At 49.2% G+C, this 22,287-nt stretch overlaps 1 protein-coding gene across 1 annotated transcript in view; it reads left to right on the top strand.

Annotated features, from left to right (window-relative positions):
* LOC142570673 (uncharacterized) overlaps positions 1 to 22,287 on the top strand; it is a 150,095-nt gene that overhangs the window by 88,018 nt on the left and 39,790 nt on the right. The window contains exons 12-13 of the mRNA XM_075679026.1: positions 6,815 to 6,910; positions 9,241 to 9,330. Of these exons, the coding sequence (XP_075535141.1) occupies positions 6,815 to 6,910; positions 9,241 to 9,330 (186 nt within the window). The remainder of the gene's footprint in view (positions 1 to 6,814; positions 6,911 to 9,240; positions 9,331 to 22,287) is intronic.

The following is a 22,287-nucleotide window of genomic DNA, read 5'->3' as shown; positions in this document are numbered from 1 at the left end:
ACAAACTGGCCGTCTTCAGCCCATTGAAATACGATCTAGGCCATTCTTTCGAGTTGGTCTTTATCTCCTTGGCCCTTTTCCTCTATAGCTTAGCGTGAACAAAGCTTCGAACGTCGGTTGCGCAGGTGGGCACAGGGAAATTCTTGACCGCTCGAACTTTCTCCGGATCGGGACGAACACCGGAAGAGTCGACGGGGTGTCCGAGCACAGTAAGTTTCCGGCGGCCCAAGTGACATTTCGTCGAGTTGATCTGAAGTCTCGCCTTGAGGAACACGGAAAGAACTGTCGAGAGACGCTCCAGGTGTGTGTCAAAAATCGACGAAGAGACAATCACTTCCTCGAGGTAGCAAAAGCAGATTGACCACTTTAAGCCATGAAGGAGGGCGTCCATCATTCGTTCGAATGTGGCGGGAGCATTGTATAGCCCGAATGGCCTCACCTAAACTGACAAAGCCCATTAGTTTGAATAGACGCCGTTTTTTCACGATCCTTGTCCTCAAGTGCAATCAGCGAATACCCGGAACGAAGGTCTATCGAAAAAAAATTACTTCGAACCAGTGAGGCAATCAAGAGCTTCATCTATACGAGGTGAGAAGTACACGTCTTTTTTTTACTTGGTTAAGATTCCGGTAGTCGATACAGAAGCGTCAGCTATTGTCCTTCTTTCCAACGAGTACGACAGGAAATGCCCATGGGCTTGAAGAAGGTTCGATGATATCACGAGCGGGCATTTTGTCAACTTCCTTTTGTGTAACTTGGCGCTCAGCGGAAGACACACGATAGGGACGTCGGCGTATGGGTTTGGCATCGCCGGTGTGAATACGATGACTAACAACTGTTGTTTGGCCCAGCGGTCGGTCACTGAGATAAAGAAAGTCCTGGTATGACATGAGCAGGCCCCGAAGCGCGTGTACGTGTTCGGATGGAATGTCAGTGTCGATAATCTTTATGTTATCTAGCATGGTGGGGTTCCATTCAATAGCAGCAGGAGGCGGTGCAATAGGCTCATTCAAGACGGAAACATCATAGGCGGAGGCTGGAGCTAGGGTTGCGATAAGGCTGTCCCCTGGGGTACTTGACGGCATGGTCAAGATTCATAATAGGGAGACATGTGGCATTGCTCTTTATGCTGATGACCGAGTGCCGGAACATGACATTTTGCGAACAGAGGATGATAGCGTTGGGCGACACGATGCAATCGCCATCGTCCACAGGGGTATCAGGAGAGAGGTTGACGTACGCCACGGCTAGATGTGGTAGACGAATGTAATCGGTGGAACAGAGCCGACTCGGAGCGAGATCAAAAGGCTCAACGGCGTGATGTAAAGCAAACTGGATAATCCCAGCAGGGCAGTCAATAAGAGTCGAATCTGCCGAGAGAAAGTCAAGCCCTAAGATTATTGCATGCAGGCACTGATCCGAGACGTAAGACCCAACTGAAGTGTGGCGTCTGGCAACAGGAACACGGGCGGTACACAACCCAGGAACAGCCGGAGTCGCACCATCGGCTACGCGGACTACAGCGATCTGAGCAGAGATAAGAACATTCTTCAGACGAATACGAAGGTTTCACTTCATGATCTGTATGTGGGCGCCAGTGTCAATGAGTGCGATGACAGGTATACAATCAACGTCTACGTTGATAAATTTGTGATGTTCAGGTAGCAATCAGGTAATCGAGAAATCTGCGGATTATAGTCAATCTCTCGATATTACTTTCAAATATTATGAAACAGCATTTGAATGAGTTCAGATACTAGCAGTCATAGAGGCATTGTGCAATCAAGGAGTGCAGAATGCATCTGAATATACTGAGAAATATCTGCGAAGGTTCCACAGCTACCTTGGTTCTTCACAATAAAAGAAGCAAGTTACCTACCAATGAAAGGATCGGGCAAGAACACACAATCTCACCAATGGTATTCGCTGAATGCTTAGAAGCAATATTCAAGCTATAAGAATGGGAAGGCTAAGTAGTGAAGATCAACGGCGAATATCTTAGCAACCTTCGGTTTGCAGATGACATGGTCCTGTTCAGCAAAACTTCGGACGAATTACAGCTGATTAAGGATCTTAAGCGTGAAAGTGTAAGCGTGAGGTAGCAGATTATTACGCAGAGGACATGGATAATGTTCAATAGCCTGGCGAGGTAACAAGAATTAGGGATTGCCAGACAGCCTCTAGAGTCTGTACATGAGTACGTTTATCTAGGTCAATTACTCACCGGGTTCCGTAATCATCAGGAGATTTAGAGAATAATTAAAATGGGTTCGAGTTTATAGCGCCGGCCTTGCCAAATACTTACTGGGAGCTTACCGCTGTCGCTGAAATATGCCAACAATCATTACATTCTACCGGTACTAACATATGACTTAGCAACTTGGAGGTTAACGAAGAAGCTCCAGAACATATTCAAGACCTCACAGAGAGCGATGATATGGAACTTGATCCGACCAGTATAAACCCTTATCAACCCTCATCGGTCGTTCGCTTATCATGTTCGATAGCGAATATGATAAGGGAGGTTTAAGGTGGTGTTCAATACGCCACTCAAACCCACGACCACTGCCGTTAATAAAGGTAAAGTTAATTAGCCACAGGTAAATAAAATACAGTTAATTAAGGCACCCGAACATTGCACCTTTGGTAGGAGTCGAACCCACGCTCTTTGGTATTAAGGTGAATTAGGGTTAATTTTGAGAAGCTGTGGCAAAACCACCACTACATTTGCTGCGGGGGGTATGCAATGTTGCTCTTAGTGGCCTCGGGCGTCGAGGCGTTGTTTATGGTGACGTTGGGTATTGCGTGTCTGTATATCCCGCGCTTGTTGTTCTACGCTGTGAGGTTCCCTGCAATATCATTGTCGGGCGGCAGCGGCATGGCGCCTTTCCTCTTCTTGGTTGTGCTCGTGAGCGTCTTGCTCCCCGCTCTGCGCAGAGTCGTTTATTTGTTCATGCCACTTCCTGTACTGACGCTGATAGTCTGCATTTCTGCGTTTCCGTTCTTTTTCACTAAGGGGCTGTGGTCGTCTTGACATCATTACGCTAAATCCAGCAGTGCCGTGGCGACCCGAACTGCGGCGGCGCGGCACTGCCTTACGTCCATGCAGCCCGGTGTCATTATCAACCTTATCGAATATCATCCCACCCTTATAAATTACGCAATGCTTCTTTGATGGTTAGGATGTTTGTTTAGAGCTTGTTATTTATTCAAACCTGTACTGTTATGTGTGTAGTATGGTGTATTTAGATGACTTTGTCTGCTTACAGTGGTATGAGCCTTTGAATTCGTCCTACATTACGGACAGGTTTCTCGTTGGTAGGCAAAGATATGCTTACGCATTTAAAAATTTAGCTGTGCAGGCAATGTAATGCCTAGGGTAAGTAACCGGTGGATCATTAGAATTACGGAATGGGTGCCACGGGAAGGGAAGCGGAGTCGAGGACGGCAGAAAACTAAATGAGGTTATGAAATTAAGAAATTTTCCGGCGCAATTTGGAATCAGCTAGAACAAAACAGGGGTAATTGCAGATCTCGGGGGGATCGCCTTTGTCCTGCCGTGGACATAAATATAGGCTGATGATGATGATGATGATGATGATGATGATGATGATGATGAATCTTGCCATGAATTAGTGATAACTCAGATGCGAAATTCTGTTCCTAAGCGCCACTCTCACTTTCAGTGGTATGGCTATCGGGAGTCATCGCGTTTCACTTCGCGCATGTCCAGCACTTTCAATGCGTACGCATTCTGATTCACCCAGGAAATCTGTCCGTCAGACCGTAAGGCGTCTCACGATGCACGCCATAAAGGAAAGCAAAAAAAAAAATCCAAGTACACCCAAGCACTTCTTATGAGTTGTGAATACGATAGTATTAATGTTCAAGTGAGCGCCGCTTATCGGTCCTTGGAGTTATAAACTCCTCCCGGGCAACCGAGCGCGTTGAGATTGTTGGCGCGTTTTGATTTGGCCTTACCGAAGCACAGGCAGAACGCAGGCGAGACCTTTCGCGGAACACAGGCTTCAGAGACCGATGGTGACGGGGCGTCGCGGCGATGCGGTCTCCCCTCGCGCAACTCCTGGCAGGTTACTGCGGCAGCACGTGTTCCCTCCCGTCCGCTCTGCTCCGCCGAGACACGCTCGAGCAGTGGAGTCGTAGCCAATGGGAACTCCGTCGAGGCGCGGTTGGACGTGGCGTCGCAGCCAATGGGAATTTAAGCGTCGCTTCGCTGCTACAGAGGCCGGCTTTCTCGGTCAATGAGCTATTCGACGCTTTCCCATGAATAAATTTGAAGGTGAAAGAAACCTTGGCAGTGCTGAGGTTTGAACCTGCGACCCAACAAACAGAAGCAGTCTTACCCACCGGGCTAAATACCAACGCTTGCAACAGGTGATTATATCTGAACCATTTGGTGGCGTTGTATCGGCGCTTCAAAACAAACGTCAAAGAGGAACAGATTTTATGATGGCTTTTTTTAACTATTTGCTGATGGTGGAATAAAATGCATCTCTGAGACCACATGCAGAGCCGACTTAGAGGCTTGTAGACCTCAGGGAAATTTCGGTTTTGCCAAAATGTAATGCCAAACACACCACATCCCCTATGCGTTTCGGTTGTCGCGGGATGCACCTTCTGTTGGCACGTTCCTTCACCGCCCGAAATTCCACCGATCTCTGAGGGCTCATGCGCTTAAGGTTGCGCAACACAGATACGTAAGCAGTCAGTGAGTTGACAAGAAGTGAAGAAGGGTTATATGGGGTCTCATTACGGTTGACAATGGTTCGACGCCGATAGGTAACCTTCTAAACAGCGACAAGGGCTTTTAATGTGGAATCAAGTGCGATAAGATTGATAGGGGCGGATCATGACCGATAAGGTTGTTAAGGAGAGATAATAATTGACAGGGATCGCATTAATTGCAGTAAGGTTGATAACGACAGACTAGGGTTGATAAGGGTGGGATCGAGTCCTGTAAGATTGATAAAAACCGTGAAGGTTTGATAGCGGTTGCATCGATTCAGGTAAATTTCATAACAGCCGATAAGGCTTTATAGGGGTTTATGCTGGTCGGATCAAGCTTGATAAGATTGATAATAACGCCGTGCTGTGTGGCAATGGGCAAGTTGCACAGTGCGCATGTACACTTAGAAAACTGCAGTGGAGCTTCTGCATAATTTTAAGTAGCCTTCTTGCTGTCGGTTCCACTGCTGAATGTGTATGTGTGGCAGGCCTGATGTGACGACGTCCTTTTGTAGACAACGAGGGCAGGTTCGTCCCACGTTAACGTTACAGTCTTTGTAAGCCTGAACTTGACCAATGGTTTGGTATTGGTCTTCGGCGCGTGCTGTATGTGGCCCTGACTTTCTTGCTGCAGTTCCTGAGAAGTTCGAAGCATTTATTTAACTGTTTGCAAGCGGTAGTGCTGCGGTAGTGCGGTAGTGCTGCTGCAGCGGTGCAGACCTTCACGGTGCAGACTTTACGTATCTCCAATGCATGTATCGCAATGTCACGGAAGTCAAAGTAAAATTTGAGTCTGACGGTTCCAAAACTGAAATGGTGGAAACACTTAAAAGCACCAAACATCAGCACCGAGAGCTGTTCTGTCCCAACAGAAGGCAGGTCGTGCCTTTTGGACAGGCCGCGTCGTATGAATGCTCCCTGGCTGCCAGTGTCCTGCAGTAACCGAACTAACGCGGAATGGTGCTTTCCAAACGTCCATACTGTGGCCGTTTGCAAGAGGACAGGTGCCGAGGTAGTACTGGTGTTTGTCACTTGCGACTTGTCACTTTTTGTTGTATCATGGTGGACACGTGTTTGACTACACTATGACGACGAGCTGCTACTGACATGTCTCCATATACCTAAATATGCTGAAAGATGGTCTTTCGAGCAGTATTTGCACTTGAGCCATGCTGCGTGGTGGCACTTTCGTTCAATATGTGCTTCCCGGCCGCATTTAAAACAGCAGTGATTTCTAGTCCATCGGCATGCTATCTCATCCGCCGACAACGAGACGTGGCAATCCTTTACTGCGTGGTGTGAGTGATCGCACAGTGCACATCAGGGATGGTCTTTCGATGCGGATCTTGCGGCCAAGGCTAATGCTTACGGTACCTGCGATGGTTGAGACTATTGGAATCACCCGTACCGCACCGCAGGGGTGGTTTTCATAAGGTACCTAGAACGAGCGGCATGACTCTCTTCGCTGGTGTCGGCTCTCATCTGCAGGAACTTTATCCCCTTTTCTGCTTCCTCTCGTCGCAACCATGGAGTAGCACTGCTGTCGGCCTCAGTCTCCTTCATGGAAACGCGGTATAGAATGGCGGTAACTTCGGGAAGTGAACGCATAAAGCCGCGATGAAATATTACGGCCCATTCGAACGCTGGAACCTCGAGGCTGTCGAGGCACCTTTTACGAAAGTGCACTTCTTCGCATAGCTCCCGCAGCTGCGACACTTGAGAAGAGTGGTCGACGGGCACCACATTGACCACACTGTCAATGTGGTGGTCATCGAGGGAATTATGACGGCCAAATTTCTCGGAGAGTATTGTCATTGCTACTGCGTAGTCAGCTTCCGCCAGGCGCACACTTTCGATAGCAAGCTTCGCTGTTCCGGTAAAGTACTATCCTAAATAAAAAAAAAAAAACTGTGTGTCAGACAGCTCGCGCTTGTTATGAATCGTGGCCTTGGAATTTATATGAGGTCGTGAGAGTATATTTTTGTCTGCGCCACATGTTTGAAGCATCTCGTTCAGTTGCATACAATAACAGCGTCCTCAAAGTGCGTTTCTTTATTCGCCTCTGTAGGCGGAGAAGGCACTGCAAAAGCTGATTGGTCAAATGAGTTCGGCGCTTGAACGGTCTGTGCTTGATGAAGAAGACGTCACGGAAGCAAAAAATAAGGTAAGTTTCTAAGTATACTAGTGAACAGATTCTTCCTGCTTCCAATCTCAGGGTGCACATCTCAAGCGAATTCATCAACCAGCACATTTCCAATGGGTCGTTTACAATGCCATCTACCACATGCCATATTTACGACCGAATTCATGAGTCAATACAGCGTACTTGTTCATGTTTTCTTACATTGATTTCGCGTCGTGACACATGTGTCTTATTTTATTTTTTTTCCCAGACAATTGCTGTTATTCCTTATGCACACAGCCGTAGACGCACCCCGTCCCGTCACAGTCCTGGCAATCGCGTCAGTCAGGAGAGTGTTTCTCTGCCGGTTTTTATGAAAAACTCCACGCCTGCGATAAAAATTTGGAGGACGCTTAAGCTTCCCCTTTAAGAGTGTAACGCGGTAGCATTCAAAGATCCCTGACTGATTTTCACGCTTCCCGGCAACTGCAGTTTATGTAACAATAATATTTACTGCGAAACGCTGTTGGCGAACGCCATGGACAAAGGTGAACTTTCTGGTAGAAACGCAGCCTCTTGCGTGGACTGGAGCACCAGCACCATCTGGAGGTGCTGCGAAAAACCGGGCGCGCAGTTACGTGGCCTCCGATATTTGCAAACACCGGCGCGCAAATCTAGGACCGGGTGGCCGGTCTATGGATGGTAGAAACGCTGGAAAAGGGTTTTGTGTTTCACGTTTCGCGTAGCAAAAATCAAACACACAGTGTTTGAGTTTTGAGTGTGTTGAAATTACAATTCGACGCTATCATGTCTGTAGCATGTGTGTAAGTCGCACTTTACGATTTTTCTGGCGTATTCTACTTTGAGAAATTTAGTTACTTCAGTAACTTATTCGCGCTACACGGAGGGTCTGCATAGTTGGGTATGTGTGGTTGGGTTTGCATGGCTCGGAATGGCTTTTGCAGAAACGACGATGAACGCTAGGCGCGGGAGGCCGACGTCGTATTTTCTGCGACACGGGGCCCTTAACGCCGTCGCATTAATAAGAATGTCGGGCAATGACGCCGCGCGGCGTCCAATTTTAGGAGAAATTAGCGAGGAAGCTAAGAAACGCTATCCCCTAATGAACGCCGGCGCCGTGATAATGAGCGGATTGATGACGACTGTGCGAATAAGGCTGTACGTTGCTAAAAGTAATGTTTGATGTAGGCTACAGTATAACGTTTCTATCTTCTTATATGACTTCCCTTTTGCCTAGGTGCGTTCTGTCTTATGCATTTGCTTGTTTCTTTATAGTCAAACAACAATGGGCTATGTTAAGCAATGAAATCCTCGCCTCTGTCAAAGAGTACTGCTATATTAAACGAGATTCGAGTAAAATGAAGTACACAGGTAAAATAACAAAAAATAATGACCTGGTGTTCAATGCGTGTGTACCAACGTTACAGCAATAATCGGAAGCTCCAGGAGAAAACGCTTCGTTGGTGATGCCAAAGAGAAAAGTGCGCTGCTGCTAGATTTATCTACTACTTGCAAGATGCAGCGTTTGCACAATGAACACTTCATTCAAAAATTAACATCTTTCAGCTTTAATGTTAGCACCAGTCATGTGTCTTTCTAGGCTGTTCGTGTGGGTCTTCCTGCGCGCTTATTTTCCATCGATCTGCAATGCACCATATATACCGTATGCAGCTGTTCTTAAGCTTTAATCTATCGCAGCATAGCTTGAGCATGTCTATTCTCAGTTGCTAAATAGCCGACGCTATTTATTATGGTGCCTCAATGACTCAATCCTTCAAGTAGTGCAAAAAAAAATTGGCGGTGTGTCTACGTTTAGTGATAATGGGCGACTTTAACGCGATTAACAATTTACCTAATTACTGGTGAATAAAGTTGACGTCAAAGAGGTTTTTCAATGAGTGGCACATATTCGGTGGCTCTGTTTCCTGTCGTGACGCAAGCTGGCGTCAAATAACTTAATTGGAGAATGGTACATGCTGAGTGGCACACACCCAGCGAAAGATTCACGTCGCTACCTACCGCTGCTATCAGAACTGGTGGCTGCTGACGTCTGTTGAGTAGTTAGCCACAAGAACATGATTGTCTCAATAAAATTCGAGCAGGTAGATTTTACTAGGGTATCGGTTATCTTTGTCTGTCCTTCAGCTTGCTGTGAAAAATGTTTTCGAAATTACTACGCATCTCTTGTGCCGCGTCTGCACTTAATTATGAGGAAATTCGTTTTTGACATTATGACAGAGGAAATCAAACCTTTCAGCGCATAAATCGCCTCGCTAAAATTTCAAATTTCCTTTTTACTATCGTGGCGTTTCACGAAGTGCTGAACAGTGGCAAATCCTCTTGTCTTCCAGCTTCACGGAATTAAATTCAGATTATTCTACCCATGGAAACTGGAAGACCGCGATGTAAGCGACTTCGTAAAAAACATAAGTACGAACTCAGTAAGTATATATTTGAAGCTTGATGTACGTTCACAGGCCTTTTCTGAAATGTTGCTCACGAAACTGGTTCCGAAAAACGGAAATACATATTTTGCATAAAGAGTTATGCTTTCTGAAGTTTTCTTCGGTCTATAGAATCTCAATTCTAAATGTCTGAAAGGGAAGTCGGTTAGAAATCGTCATGTGACGGTAAAATTAAAACGATGATTAAAACATTAAACATTCGCTGTACGTTCGGTGTACATTCGCCAGTACACCGACAACTGCGTGATTTTTGCTTGTCTTCCACCGTTTGAAACTGCGCGAGTAGCCTGTCTTTACAGTAAGTTATTTTTTTACCATAAATCCTGCGCAAGTGCCAACAGGAAGTGGAAACGTAGTTCAATTAAATAATATAATTTGGTATTACGTACATTTTGTTGCGATATATATTTTAGCACGAAAAACAAATGCTTAAACAGAAAAAAGGATGGGGTAGCAAAGGACTATGTCGCAGAGAAAGAAACGTAGTAGCCTCAGTTGCCCACAATATGGTGTTGCAATTAAGGCTATGCGGTCCGTACAGCGTTGAACTCTCTTGGTATTGAGGTAGCAGAAAACATGGTAATATTTCTTGTAGAAAAAGTATACGCACTGATATTATCAATAATTCCGAACACGCGCTATAGGCCATTTTTTCGGAACAGTCTTCTCTAGAGGAGGGGGTCCCTAAGCAATTGAGGGCAGTACGCAGGATTGAGAGCTGCGTAGCTCAAGGGAAGACAACTGTATGGTTCAGGGATTGGTGCAGCCGACCGCCAGTCTAGATAGCCGAGAGAAGGATGGTTTAGTCAGGAATCATTCGGGCTGTGCGCGTGAGACAGCGATGGAGACGGACTAGTTCTGTGTCGATGCACAGCGTGAGCTGGGCAGTGCAGTAGAGGGCAGATCGCAGGAGTGCGTGTTGCATAGCTCGAGTAAAGCCTGCTGCATTTTTCCAGAGTCGGTTGAGCTGTGCGCCAGTCGAGGCAAAGAGAGAGTTGATTTAAAGGAAAATCACTCCTTTCACTCCAGAAGAAAGCTGTGCCGCGGGAAACTGCTGCTGAAGTCGCCAGCTTCTTAGTCCACAAAATCGTGTTTCGCCACGGTGCACCCGCTGTACTCATTACTGCCCGCGGTGCAGCGTTTACAGCGGAGTTATTGCAACAAGTCGTCGCACTGACCCATACCGACCACCGAAAGACCACAGCCTATCATCCCCAAACTAACGGCTTAACAGAGCGCCTAAACAGAACATTAGCCGACATGCTCTCCATGTACATTGATGTGGAACACAGAAAATGGGATGAAATTTTGCCATACGTCACGTTTGCTTACAATACCGCTGCGCAGGAGACCACCGAGTTTACACCATTCGAGCTTGTTTACGGACGTTGCGTTACAACCCCTTTAGACGCCATGCTCCCGGTAGACCACGGAACCACAAGGAATGACACCACTGAAGATTTCGTCGAGAAAGCCGAGGAAGCTCGCCAGTTTGCTCTGAATCGCATCCGCACCCAGCAGAACACCGACGCCTACCGTTACAACCGGACCCAACGGAACGTCCAGTACTTACCAGGCCACCGCGTGTGGGTGTGGACACCTATCCGACACCGTGGGCTCTCAGAGAAATTGTTGCGCCGCTATTTCGGCCCCTATGAAGTTGTACGCCGCCTCAGTGATGTGTACTACGAGGTGGTGCCTCAAAGCTCTGAAGTACGGGTGAAGCCGTACTACGCACGCGAGGGATAAGCAACCCTCACAAACCGCTTCAGCATTGTGTACATTCCTGTATGCTTTTTTTTTTGTCTTTTCATGTTGGCACTCTTGCCTATAGTGCGCGCCCGCTGCCCTTGAAGCGACCGGGCCGGTCGCTTTTGAGAGAGGAGCAATGACGCGAAATGAGTTTGCACGTGATGACACAAGCACCACGAACGACGAAGTTCGTGGTTGCACGCACGCTCTCCGAGGACCAGCCATCGCAAAAAGGCAGACGTTTTTTTGCCAATCTGTCGGTGGTAAACTGTTTTAGTTGTAATAGCTGGTGACAATATGACGTGAAGCAAGACGTAGCACGGCCCGCCCACAGAAAGCTGCCGCAATCGCCAGTGTACTTAGATTGATGTGCACGTGAGAGAACGCTGAGAGGTAAAAATTATTTCGGAGCTCCGCGTTACAGTGTGCCTCCTAACCATATTGCTTTTTTCGCCCGTACACCCAGAATTTCGTATTATGATAGCCTTTAAATGTACACTCCAAGCGGCGACATCGATATTTCCTCTCAGTTACGCTGAACGCATTCGAACAAGCCAACAGCGCAAACGCTCAGTTTAAGTAGCCTGCGCGCATTACATAGAAAGAAAGTCGACCGTACGCTGACCGTAACTGCACCGACCAAACTCGGCACTCCGCATAGAAGACGCTCGCTTCTCGCGACATCGTCGGCGCCACCAGGTCTGCCGATGCCTGTGCCTGCTCACCTCACCTTCGTGAGGAAGGTTAGGGACCGCCAGACCATGCGGCACTGGCGGAGAAAGCGAAAGTTACGCTCGCTTGCGAGGCTTCCAGCGTTTCCCTTCTAAACTCCCTCCGCCGTGTCACGGAGGCGCGCAATGTGCACACAAACTTTTAGGAGTATGACGAGAAGCACTGGGCAGTGAAGACGGTGGAAGTGGCCGAACGTCTCGTCTGAGCGTCGTCGCCACTGGGACGGCTCCGGACTGGAGCTGACGGTGCGAGCGTAAAGCTCCTATGTGCATATGTGCGCAGGTGTGCGTCAAGGAATGGGAAGTTCAGCGTATACGTGCGGGCGTTGTGCTGCCGATGACGCGGCGGTCGCGTAGTTCCGTGATGGGTCCTTTTCTCTCGATACACTCGGTAGGAGTAGGGTGAACTCCGCTTCGATAAAGTTTTGTCGCTGCCACGGCCGCAGCGATTTTAGCGAAGCGTTTTTCTAGTTCACCATATAGTGAGAAAATAATCAGAACATTTATTTTTTGCTTGAAGCTCACTCGGACTCAGATTCACCAAAATTCTACTCAGCCAGCCTCACACTCACGGGTCAGTGTAAGTGTGATTGAGCGCTCATATGTGGGTTTGCTGACCTATGCCACGCCCACTTTCCATACCTCTTTGAGCACAGCGCTTTCGTTCACAAGTTCACGCAGACGATAAATGAAATTGAGGATAAGGCACCTTCTCTGGAATTTCTATCTCGATATGGCATTGAACCAGCTGGCTGGTGTGACCAGTTTCCCAGTGGATTTTTTTTCTCAGATGACAGTTGGGATCTTACGAATGGCTCCGTTGCCACACCAACTAGTGTGACAGGAGAAAATATTTGGTTTTGCTAAGCTTCCGGAAACACGTGCATTATAAAAGGACACAAATGACTTGCGCAGACATAGATAGTAACGCAGATATTAAATAAAGAATATAAACCACGAACGAGAGTCAGGAGTCAGAATGCTTTTAAATATTTCAGAGCTGCCAGCCCTTATTGCACAGCGAACTACGTCGGCGACAGCTGACGATCTAAGGGCTTTTGCCTTCAAATGGGCTAATTATGACACAGAAAATAGCCCAGCCTGGGTTTGTCCAGACCTCATCAATATCTGTGAGCGATCAAATAGTAAGGTGATGTTTCGTGGAATGGGGGGATAACAGAATGCATCAGCGAGCACAATGCGTCCAATTTCTTGAGATATTTCTTGAGCAAAGAAGGCTACCCCTATAACGTATTTCCCACATCAGGATATTTTACTCTACGAAGAAGCGGACTCAAATGAACTAACGTAATACTAGTACAAACAATAAGGTATATCCTTAAAACGATCTAATTTTGGAAAACTGAGCAATTCCTTCGTATATTAGGACTAAATAAATGAATTTAGATATGGGCGCTGCTGCTTGCCTTTGGTTGTGCAAGTGCTCCGCAAAAGGCGTAAAAAGAAGCAATGCGCACGTCGGCATCTTGCGTGGTCTGCCTTCTACCGCCGCCTCCTCTGGCGCCATAGGCCTCGGCTAACAGCGCTCTCTCGGGGCAGCCAGGCGCGCACGCCGCATTACACTTTCTGAGGAGCGCGCGAATGGGACTGCCGGAGCAAAACCAGCCCGCGCGCATATCTCGGAGGCTATGCATCAAATTCATGTTCTGCACCGCCGGAGGAGCACCTGCTTTGGTAGCTTGAAGCTTTGATGGTTTCGTGATGCCCCCAGCAACGACGGCGGAGCGAAAGGCCAGCCGAACATGTGGTGTCGCTTGCGGCGAAGCCTAACACAACTGAACATTTCTTAGACGCGCTGCCCGCCCTCATAGGAGCAACTGTCCTTAATCCGTGACCCCATCCGCCCTTATCGAATCCGTTCTCTCGTAATCCCGCGTTCTGATCCGCTTGCGACAAGTGATGCTTGTTTTATCCGGTGACGACAATTGGTCTCGTAGCGATGGGCGCGACGATGTTTTTTTTCTTCTTTTTTTACTGTCACGTCGCGCGATGTCAAATTTCCGGTTGCCGATGTTGTTGCGGACCGGACATTTTTCAGTGGGAACGACGGGGCATAAGAATGCTAAGCGCATGAATAATTTTCGGTCACGACGACTAAGTATTCAAGTAATTTGTTTGTAATTTCTAATTTCTATGAAAATAAGTGTCATCGCTGTGTCACTGGGTATGTGCCCCTAGGTATGCGCCGCTCTTCTATGAACCTTTTTGACGCTAACGTGGGTCATTAGGTGACACATGGTATGCGACACTCTGCAATAAGCCTGTTCCACGCCAACTCTCGTCTGTGGCTATGTGTCGCTGGGCAAGTGCCGCTCTTTCATGAACGTGTCTTACGTCGACTTGGTAACTTGTTGTGTGTGACTGGATATGTGCCGCTCTTCAATAAACCTCTTTGACGACAACTTAGGTCGCTGGGCATGGGCCGTTGAGCGGAGAAAAATAGTCTAAATGTCTCAGTTAGTGCGCGGAGCCGAACCCGCGTCATGAATACATAAAGTCTTGTCTGACTATACATTCACACACACGTCCGCGGGGACTTTTCTCCGGCGACACTAGATGGTGCGGCATGGTCAGAGGGAAATGCCAGAGAGCATCTTGGCCGCATGCAAGCCATATACAAAGCGCAACTGGCGGTCGCAATGTGGTGTGTTGGTATAATGCTTCAGTGCTAATAGCAGTACCGTCGACATTCATCAAGAGGCGGGTTCTGCTGGATTTGTTGCTCAATAACAAAGGAATCGACCTCCCGTTGCTTGGAAGGAATGTTCTCGTGGTCAGTGCATGGGTGACACCAAAGCGCCCCCCAAGAGCCTAGTAAGAGCAGTTATTAAGGTATCAGTACCACAGGCCGAAAGGACGTTTCGATATCCAATAGTTGTCTTCTTAATTTGTATGAAATCAATAATCATGCCTCGAATTATTGAAATACTAGAAGCTTGATGTGGGCGAGTTGGTTTGACATACTTGTCGCGCCTATCAGCCGTACATGTTCTTCTCTTAATCCGCGTCATTGTGGCGCTCATTTTCTTCAAATATCGAAGTACTCTGGGCAGGAAAAGACACTGCGCTGAGTTCTTCCACGTAGTTGCAAACATTTCTGCCGAGGTTGATAATAAATTGTTCCCTCGACGAAATTGCGGAAGCGCAACGGACCGCCCAGCTGGAGCGGCTCTCTATGACCGAAGCCGGCAGGCGCATACTTCAATACTTGGGCTTCACGCCCGGAGCGAAAGCGGCGAGTAGCGACGTTTCTGTCCCGGACGGAACCCGCCGACGGATTCGGGTAAGACCTCATCCCGAGAAACATGAACCCGGAGTATAACAGGGAGAGAAGAGCGGCGAGGGCCAAGGCCCTCATCGACTTTCACGCCAAGGACGAGCACGCAAGGTTCGTGGATGGGGCAGAATACCAGGGAGACTGCGCGGCGTTCGTAGCTACCGTCATCGAATGCGTCGTCCGGCGCAACGAGGGCAGCGGCGAGCTTACGGATCCGAGAGGCGTGTCAGGCGGAGGTGGTGGTCATTGCCCTGGCCATTGCCGACCCCGGGTGCCAGACGGTGTTGTGCGATTCGCGAAGTGCAGTGCGGAATTATGCAAAGGGTAAAGTGTGTGGTGAGGCTGTGCGCGTTCTGTGCTCGGCTAACCTGAAACGACAGAATCGGTATGTTAGAATCAAGTCGTTCCCGGCGCACGCGGGCAACGATGCGTCCGAGAAGCGCGATAACCACAACGAGACGGCACACGCAGTGGCGCGAGCGCTAACCAACCGCGCCGCTGCAACTGACCGTCCAACGTGGCGGCGGATGCTACGAGCACGAAAGTCAAACCTGGGCCGTCCAGCAGGTCTCGGCGGCTCTTGAAAGACGAAGGCCGAGCGAAACCGACGGAACGTTGCCCCTCAGGGCGACCGACCGCGGGAGTAACACGCGCTGGAGTTGAGTAGAGACCACCCGCTGAGAAGACGTCAGGGCCCGCGTCACGGCGCCATTTAGGCATGGTGTCGTTCTGCAGGCGACTACATGAAGTTGTCTCTCTCTCTCTTCTAAAGATGGCGAACGACAATCCGTGAATATGTAGAGCCAAAGATTCAGCACACGAACAGTAAACGTAAAAAGGCACTCTATTCTAGCTATTTTTGAAGAAGAGCGCAATTTCTCCGTCAGCACGGTTTTGCCTTTTGATACACCGTCTGTGATAAGCAGGTGTATCGAACTGCTTACGCAAGTTAATGGAAACGTTTGTCTCAGTAACCACAAATGTATCTGTTATATCTCTAGTCATAGCTCAAGTTAATAGAAACTGATCGCAGTACGTGCGTCTCCTCCAGATAATCGCACGGATCGAGAGAACACCAGTCTGCATTGGTGCACGTTCGTTGCGCTGCTGAGAAAGTGTGTATCTACGTACGTTTGAAGCCACGATCAGTTTTATTCTTTACCAAAAGAAAACATCCGATCCTGGGGAAATCTTGTTCCTAAGTAGGGCAACATCATGGCGAAGCTTGATCAAACTAATAGTAGCACAGAGTAGACTCCTGATTCGCGGCTACTAAATAATGGGCAAAGTTTGGCGCAGATGGCGAAGCAAGGAAATTGGAACAACGATTTTCGTAGTGGGCGTCAGGATGAAGGTACCAGTCAGCACGTGTGTTTTGACATTGTGTTTTGTTTTGTCGGGATTTGTGGATTGAGGAGGCCCGCAAGAGCAAGCTGCAAAGCGTTATTAAGCTGTTCGCGCACGGAATAATTTTTCTCTTTCTTCAGTTGATCAGATTATATAGCAATTTCATCTTCAATATTGTTGCGAAGGCGAGGACGGCGATTGCAATTGCTGCCCTTTTAAGGGTAAAGCAAGCGTGATGGGTTTGCGATTGTTGAAGGAGGCGATTTTCGACCCTGGGAGGGCCGTGTGAATTGGGACTGTGTTTCCATACACGTACATTTTCCACTTGCTTAGAGAGAACAACATGGCTAATTCACTGCGGTCATGCAATGACTTAGCGAACTTACCTCACATGCTCTGGCGATGTCCCGCGTTACGCGGCGATGAAAACAACACTTCTTCACGATGGGATGCGGTGCTACACAGCCCCAACCTCGAAGAACAGTTATGGGCTGTCCAACGGGCCCGCGACGCGGCGGAGAGGCTCGGCCTCTCTGTCCCGACGTGGGAGCGGCCCGCTGCGCGCTAGTGCACGCCCTAAAGGACCCTAAGCTGCATGAATCAACGAGACGAGAGGTGCGCACTTGCCATTGAAAGGCATGGTATACAAGTAAAAAAATTGGAGGACGCTTAAGCTTCGCCTTCAAGAGTGGAACGCGACAGCGTTCCCATCCACCCGCCAAGGGGTGTAAGACAATGGGCTACGGCGCAGGGATCACTTACGAGGCGCCCCGCATCGGACTTTGCGCCCACCTATCACACGGAGAGCGTCGAGCAACGCAGCGTTCGGCGCGGCAAGGAAACGTGCGCCTGAGCAAACGGAACGAACCAAAGAACTCGGTGTCTCGGAGGGGGAAACGATCTACGCCAGCCAAACGTCGTGATCGGCACGGGCAGAGAGATAGATAGATAGTAATCTAAAGAAAGGAACGGCGCTTGATTCTGCAACCCGCGTGGGAGCACGGCGAAGCGTCTTCAGGGGAGAGGGAGTCGGGGCTGCGACGCGCCTGGCACCGGTCCGCGCACAGCCCTAATGCGCGCATGGCGCGCCACATGTCGGGGCAGCGCCGTACATTGAGAGAAGGGGGTCTTCTGTGTTTGCCGCAAGATGGCTCTGCGTGTGCGGTAAGCGCAGAAGAAATATAGAGGAAACGTACTTCGCTACTCGTGTAAATGCGACTTCTCTAAGTTACATGCTCATAATTACCGATATACACCGCAGTATAACTTTCTACGGCAAGTTTTTAAGGCAACAGCGCGTTCACTAGAAGCGCGTTTGTACCGCTTTCAAGCATCGAACTCGTGGCTCATTCTACTTCCCGACGTGCTAGCGAACGGACGCAGGATCATGAGCTCCGCTGGAGCGGCGTTTGCGGCCCTCGCCGGCCGCGGAAACAGGAGCAGCGTCGAAGACGAAAAGGACTACGAGATCGTGCTGCCTACTCTGCCCACCGGTCGTGTTGTTTTAAACACGTTGTTTTTGCACGGTGACGTGCGGGTGAGGCCCTACAGGGTCGAAGATTTCCGAGACGCCCTCTCCAATGCTGGTGTGCTCCCCGAGGTCGTGGCGTTGGGAGCGTACCAGATCAACCATGTGTGGGCGGTGACGTTCAACAGCACGGAAGCCACAAGGAAACTGGCTGCTTTCAAGGAGCTGCAGGTTAAAGGCCGCCGCTGCATTGTTATTGACCCTGAGGACCAGCAGGTTAAACTGCGGCTGCATTGGATGCTCCACGGAGTGCAAGATGAAGACATCCGGACTGCTTTTGCGGCGTTCGGTAACGTAACCGAGGTGACGCGGGAGCGTTGGCGCGTCCAAGGCATGAGAGAGAAGGGATCAACCACGAGAACCGTGCTGCTCAAGCTCAAGCCGGGAATGAAGGTGAACGACCTACCCCACCAGGTTCGAGTCGCCGGTGAGTTGGCCCTTGTGGTGGTACCCGGGCGGCCTATGCAGTGCCTGCGCTGCCATGGCACGGGCAATGTTCGCCGCGACTGCAAGGTGCCCAGGTGCTCGAAGTGCAGACGCTACGGACACGCGGACGCTGACTGCGTCCGTACCTACGCGTCGGCTATCGGGCAGGGGAAGACGGACGAGATCGCGGAACTCATGGACGTCGTTGAAGCCGAGGATGCAGCGAGGGGAACGGACGAAGCCGGCAAGCAGACGGGGCTACTCGACTCGTCAGCGCCTTCCGGCAGAAACACCCTCACTGGGGATGGTTCAGCGAGCCAACAACCAGCGGATGACTTGCATAGGTCGAGCGAGACAACCGGAAAGGATGGCGAGAACACTCCGGAGCCCAAGGTCGTCGAGCCCAAGGGTCCGAACGAGCTGCAACCGGACAAGAGTGGTGCCCGCACGCCGACCAGCGTCTCCGCTGCGGCGAAGCGTTCCCACGCCCAAACCAGCGTCGACGGTGGCCAGACGGCAACGCCTGGAGCCGAGGAGCCCCCGGCAAAGGCGCCTCAAGGCCGGCGTTCATCGCTTCGGCCGCGCCCTAACGTTCCGGTAGACCAGCGTGCCGGAAATTTGGAGTCCCTAGGACATGCTCATGTTCTTCCGCCGGACCGCACTGGCGGCGATGGCGGCGTCTAGCTTCGTGCTGGACGCGGGAGGTAAGCACCATATTGCCGGTCTCTTGCCCTATTGTTAAAATGGCTCCAACGTGTCCGTTGAAAGTCGCCACTCTAAATGTTCGAGGACTGGCAGGGAAAAGAAAGCAAGGCCAGCTTTACCGACTTATAACGGAGCACGACATTGATGTGCTAGCCGTGCAGGAGACGAAAGTCGATGGTGAAGAGGAGACCGGCGTTATGGTGCGGCGTTTCACGTCTAGGTTTTCTGCCGTAGTCAGTCATGCGGTGGGCACATCCGCTGGCTGTGTTCTTTTTGTTAAGAAGTTGCCGGGGCTAGAGGTGCATGCAATTTATTCGTGTGTGTCTGGTCGGTGTGTTGTCGTTGATTTTTCGTTCAACAACAACGAGTGGCGTATTGTATGCTTGTACGCGCCGAATAAGGTGGATGAAAGGGCTCAGTTTTTTCACCAAATTGAACAGCGTCTATGCAAAGGAAAACAGCTCATAGTAATGGGCGATTTCAACTGTGTCCTCAGTGCGCGGGATAAAACAAGCGTTCGTGGCTTTAGAGACAAAAGCACTGAAGTGTTGTCGCGAATCGTAGAGAACTGGGACCTTGAGGATGTGGCAGAGTGCCTCGAAGGAGCGCGTGCTGTGAAGTACACACGGTTTGAGGGCTCTAGTCACGCACGGCTCGACCGCATTTATGCGTCTGTTGACATCCTTCCGGAATGTAACAGTTACCAAGTAGTGCCAGTGTCTTTCTCTGACCATTGTTTAGTTCAGTGCTGCATAGGCATTCCAAAGCGAGGTAACACTTTCTCATGGGAAACGTGGAAATTAAATAATAAGCTTCTTCAGGATGAACAGTTTAACCGAGCAGTAAGAGAAGAAATAAGGAAAATAGACCCCAGTAAAAACCTTCATGTATGGCAACAGTGGGAGCTGAGTAAGGAAACCCTAAAAATAAAGGCTATAGAGAGGGCTACCTGTATTCGTTACGCGGAGAAACAAAAAGAGACTGAGTTAAAGGCACTTCTTCATAAACTGCTGAGGCAGGAATCTCAGGCACCGGGCAAATGGATAGAGGACATCAGAAAAGTGAAACAACAGTTAGAGCTACTTGAAGAGCAACGCTATCGGGGAGCCCTGGTGAGGGCAAGGGCTGAAGACACAGCTGCAGGTGAAGCGCCTTCGAAACGAGCGCTAGGGTTAGAAAAAGCACGCGCTGAAAGAAACCACATCGACGGAATAGAATGGCGCGGGACCTTAACAACGGACACAGACGACATCAAAGCAGCTTTTCATGAGCATTACCAGGCGCTATTCTCGTACCACAAAGTAGACGCTACCACATTTGGGAATGAGTTTTTACGTGCTATACCCCGACTGGACGACGAAAGAAAGCAAAGAGTGGAACTAGAGATAACAGAATCCGAAGTTGAACAGGCCATAGACAACTTAAACCCTGGAAAATCGCCTGGACCAGACGGCTTTAGCGCCGGTTTTTATAAAGAATTTAAGCACGAAATTAGCCCTGTATTGAATGTAATCTTTAACGAAGCTTACAAATGGAACACTTTGCCTCCGTCTTATGGGTTGTCACACACAGTACTCATTCCTAAAACTGATGATGCAGCGAAATTAAGATATGTTACGGCGTATCGTCCCATAGCACTCACCAATATCGAGTATAAAATCTTTATGAAGATATTGGCGCGAAGATTGCAGACAGTGATACAGGACATCGTCGGGCCTCACCAGACATGTGGGATTAAAGGCCGGACTATTGTTACCAATATTCACAAAGCGCGCAGTGTACTTGAGTGCTGTGATGATTGTAATAGTCGGATTGCCATTTTACAGATTGACCTCGAGAAGGCTTTTGATTGCGTGGCTCATGAAATCCTGTTTGCCGTTTTAGACTATGCCAATCTCGTATCTGTAATCTGCGAGGGGGTCGCCCTGGCGTACCGTAACTGCACGACCAGATTGATCGTGAATAAGAGTTTAGGGGCTCCCATCAGCCTGCAACGTTCTGTGCGTCAGGGCTGCCCCCTCAGCCCTCTGTTGTTTTCTATCTACATTGAAACCCTGTGTATGAGATTGATTGAAAACAATAGAATTACGGGATTTAAGCTTCAAGCAGTTGAAGTGAAGCTGCTGGCTTATGCAGATGATGTCACTGTTTTTGCGGAGGATCAGGGGAGCATAATTGAGGCTGTCAAATGTGTCCGTAAATTTAGCCATGTCACTGGTAGTGGAGTTAACTGGTCGAAGTGCCTTGGGCTCTGGCATGGATCATGGCCAACGAAGCCAGATCATTTTGCCAACGTGCATTGGGTGACGACCCCAGGCAAGTACTTGGGCGTCCCGCTCGATGCCTATCGTGATAGCGAGCAGTACTGGAGAGGGCAGGTCAAAGACACACGGGAGAGAGCTGAGAAGTGGAAAGGCACTAACCTTTCTATTTTTGCCAGAGCCACCGTTTGTAACCTTTTCTTTATCAGCAAGCTTTGGTACGTAATGCAGGTATTGCACTGTTCCCGGTCCAACGTTCAGAAGCTACACAGGATTTTTGCCGTCTTTGTCTGGGTGTACGGATGGGAGCGCTGTAGCCGGACCAACTTGTTCCGGAGGGTAAAAGACGGGGGGCTGGGATTGGGCCACCTCTTTGTGCGGCAGCTGGTAAACCGGTTCTTGTTCTTTAGGGACTCAACCGACCCTTTCTTGCGCACGGTATGTCAAATAAGGCTGAGTAGACAAATACCAGAGTATGTGGTTTCAACCGCAGAGTTTTCGGGAGGGATTCGAGGTTTTTACAAAGAAGTTGTATCGAGTGTTCGATTTCTTTCAGTGCGCTTCTCGAATGATTTCCTTTCCGTTGTGAACAAAAAGAAACTGTATTGTGCTTTGTGCGACGTCCTTTTCCCAGTGCCACTGTACAGGTCCTTGTACGGTGGAGGCCCAAGCAGCGATGTTTTAAAAAGAGTAAAGAAAATGCAGGTCCCGCCAGGAACAAAGACCTTCTTCTTTAAATTACACACGGAAACATTACCAGTTAAGAAGTTTTTGGAGGCAAAGGGAGTGTATTTACCGTGGGGAACACACTGTTTAATTTGCAAGCAGCCAGAGACAATAGATCATGTTTTTTTAAACTGTTGGGGAGGCGTGTTCTTCTGGGAT

The sequence above is a fragment of the Dermacentor variabilis genome, chromosome 2 (assembly GCF_050947875.1).
Source record: "Dermacentor variabilis isolate Ectoservices chromosome 2, ASM5094787v1, whole genome shotgun sequence".
Lineage (NCBI taxonomy): Eukaryota > Metazoa > Arthropoda > Arachnida > Ixodida > Ixodidae > Dermacentor > Dermacentor variabilis.
This window is presented reverse-complemented; position numbering and strand designations above follow the sequence as displayed.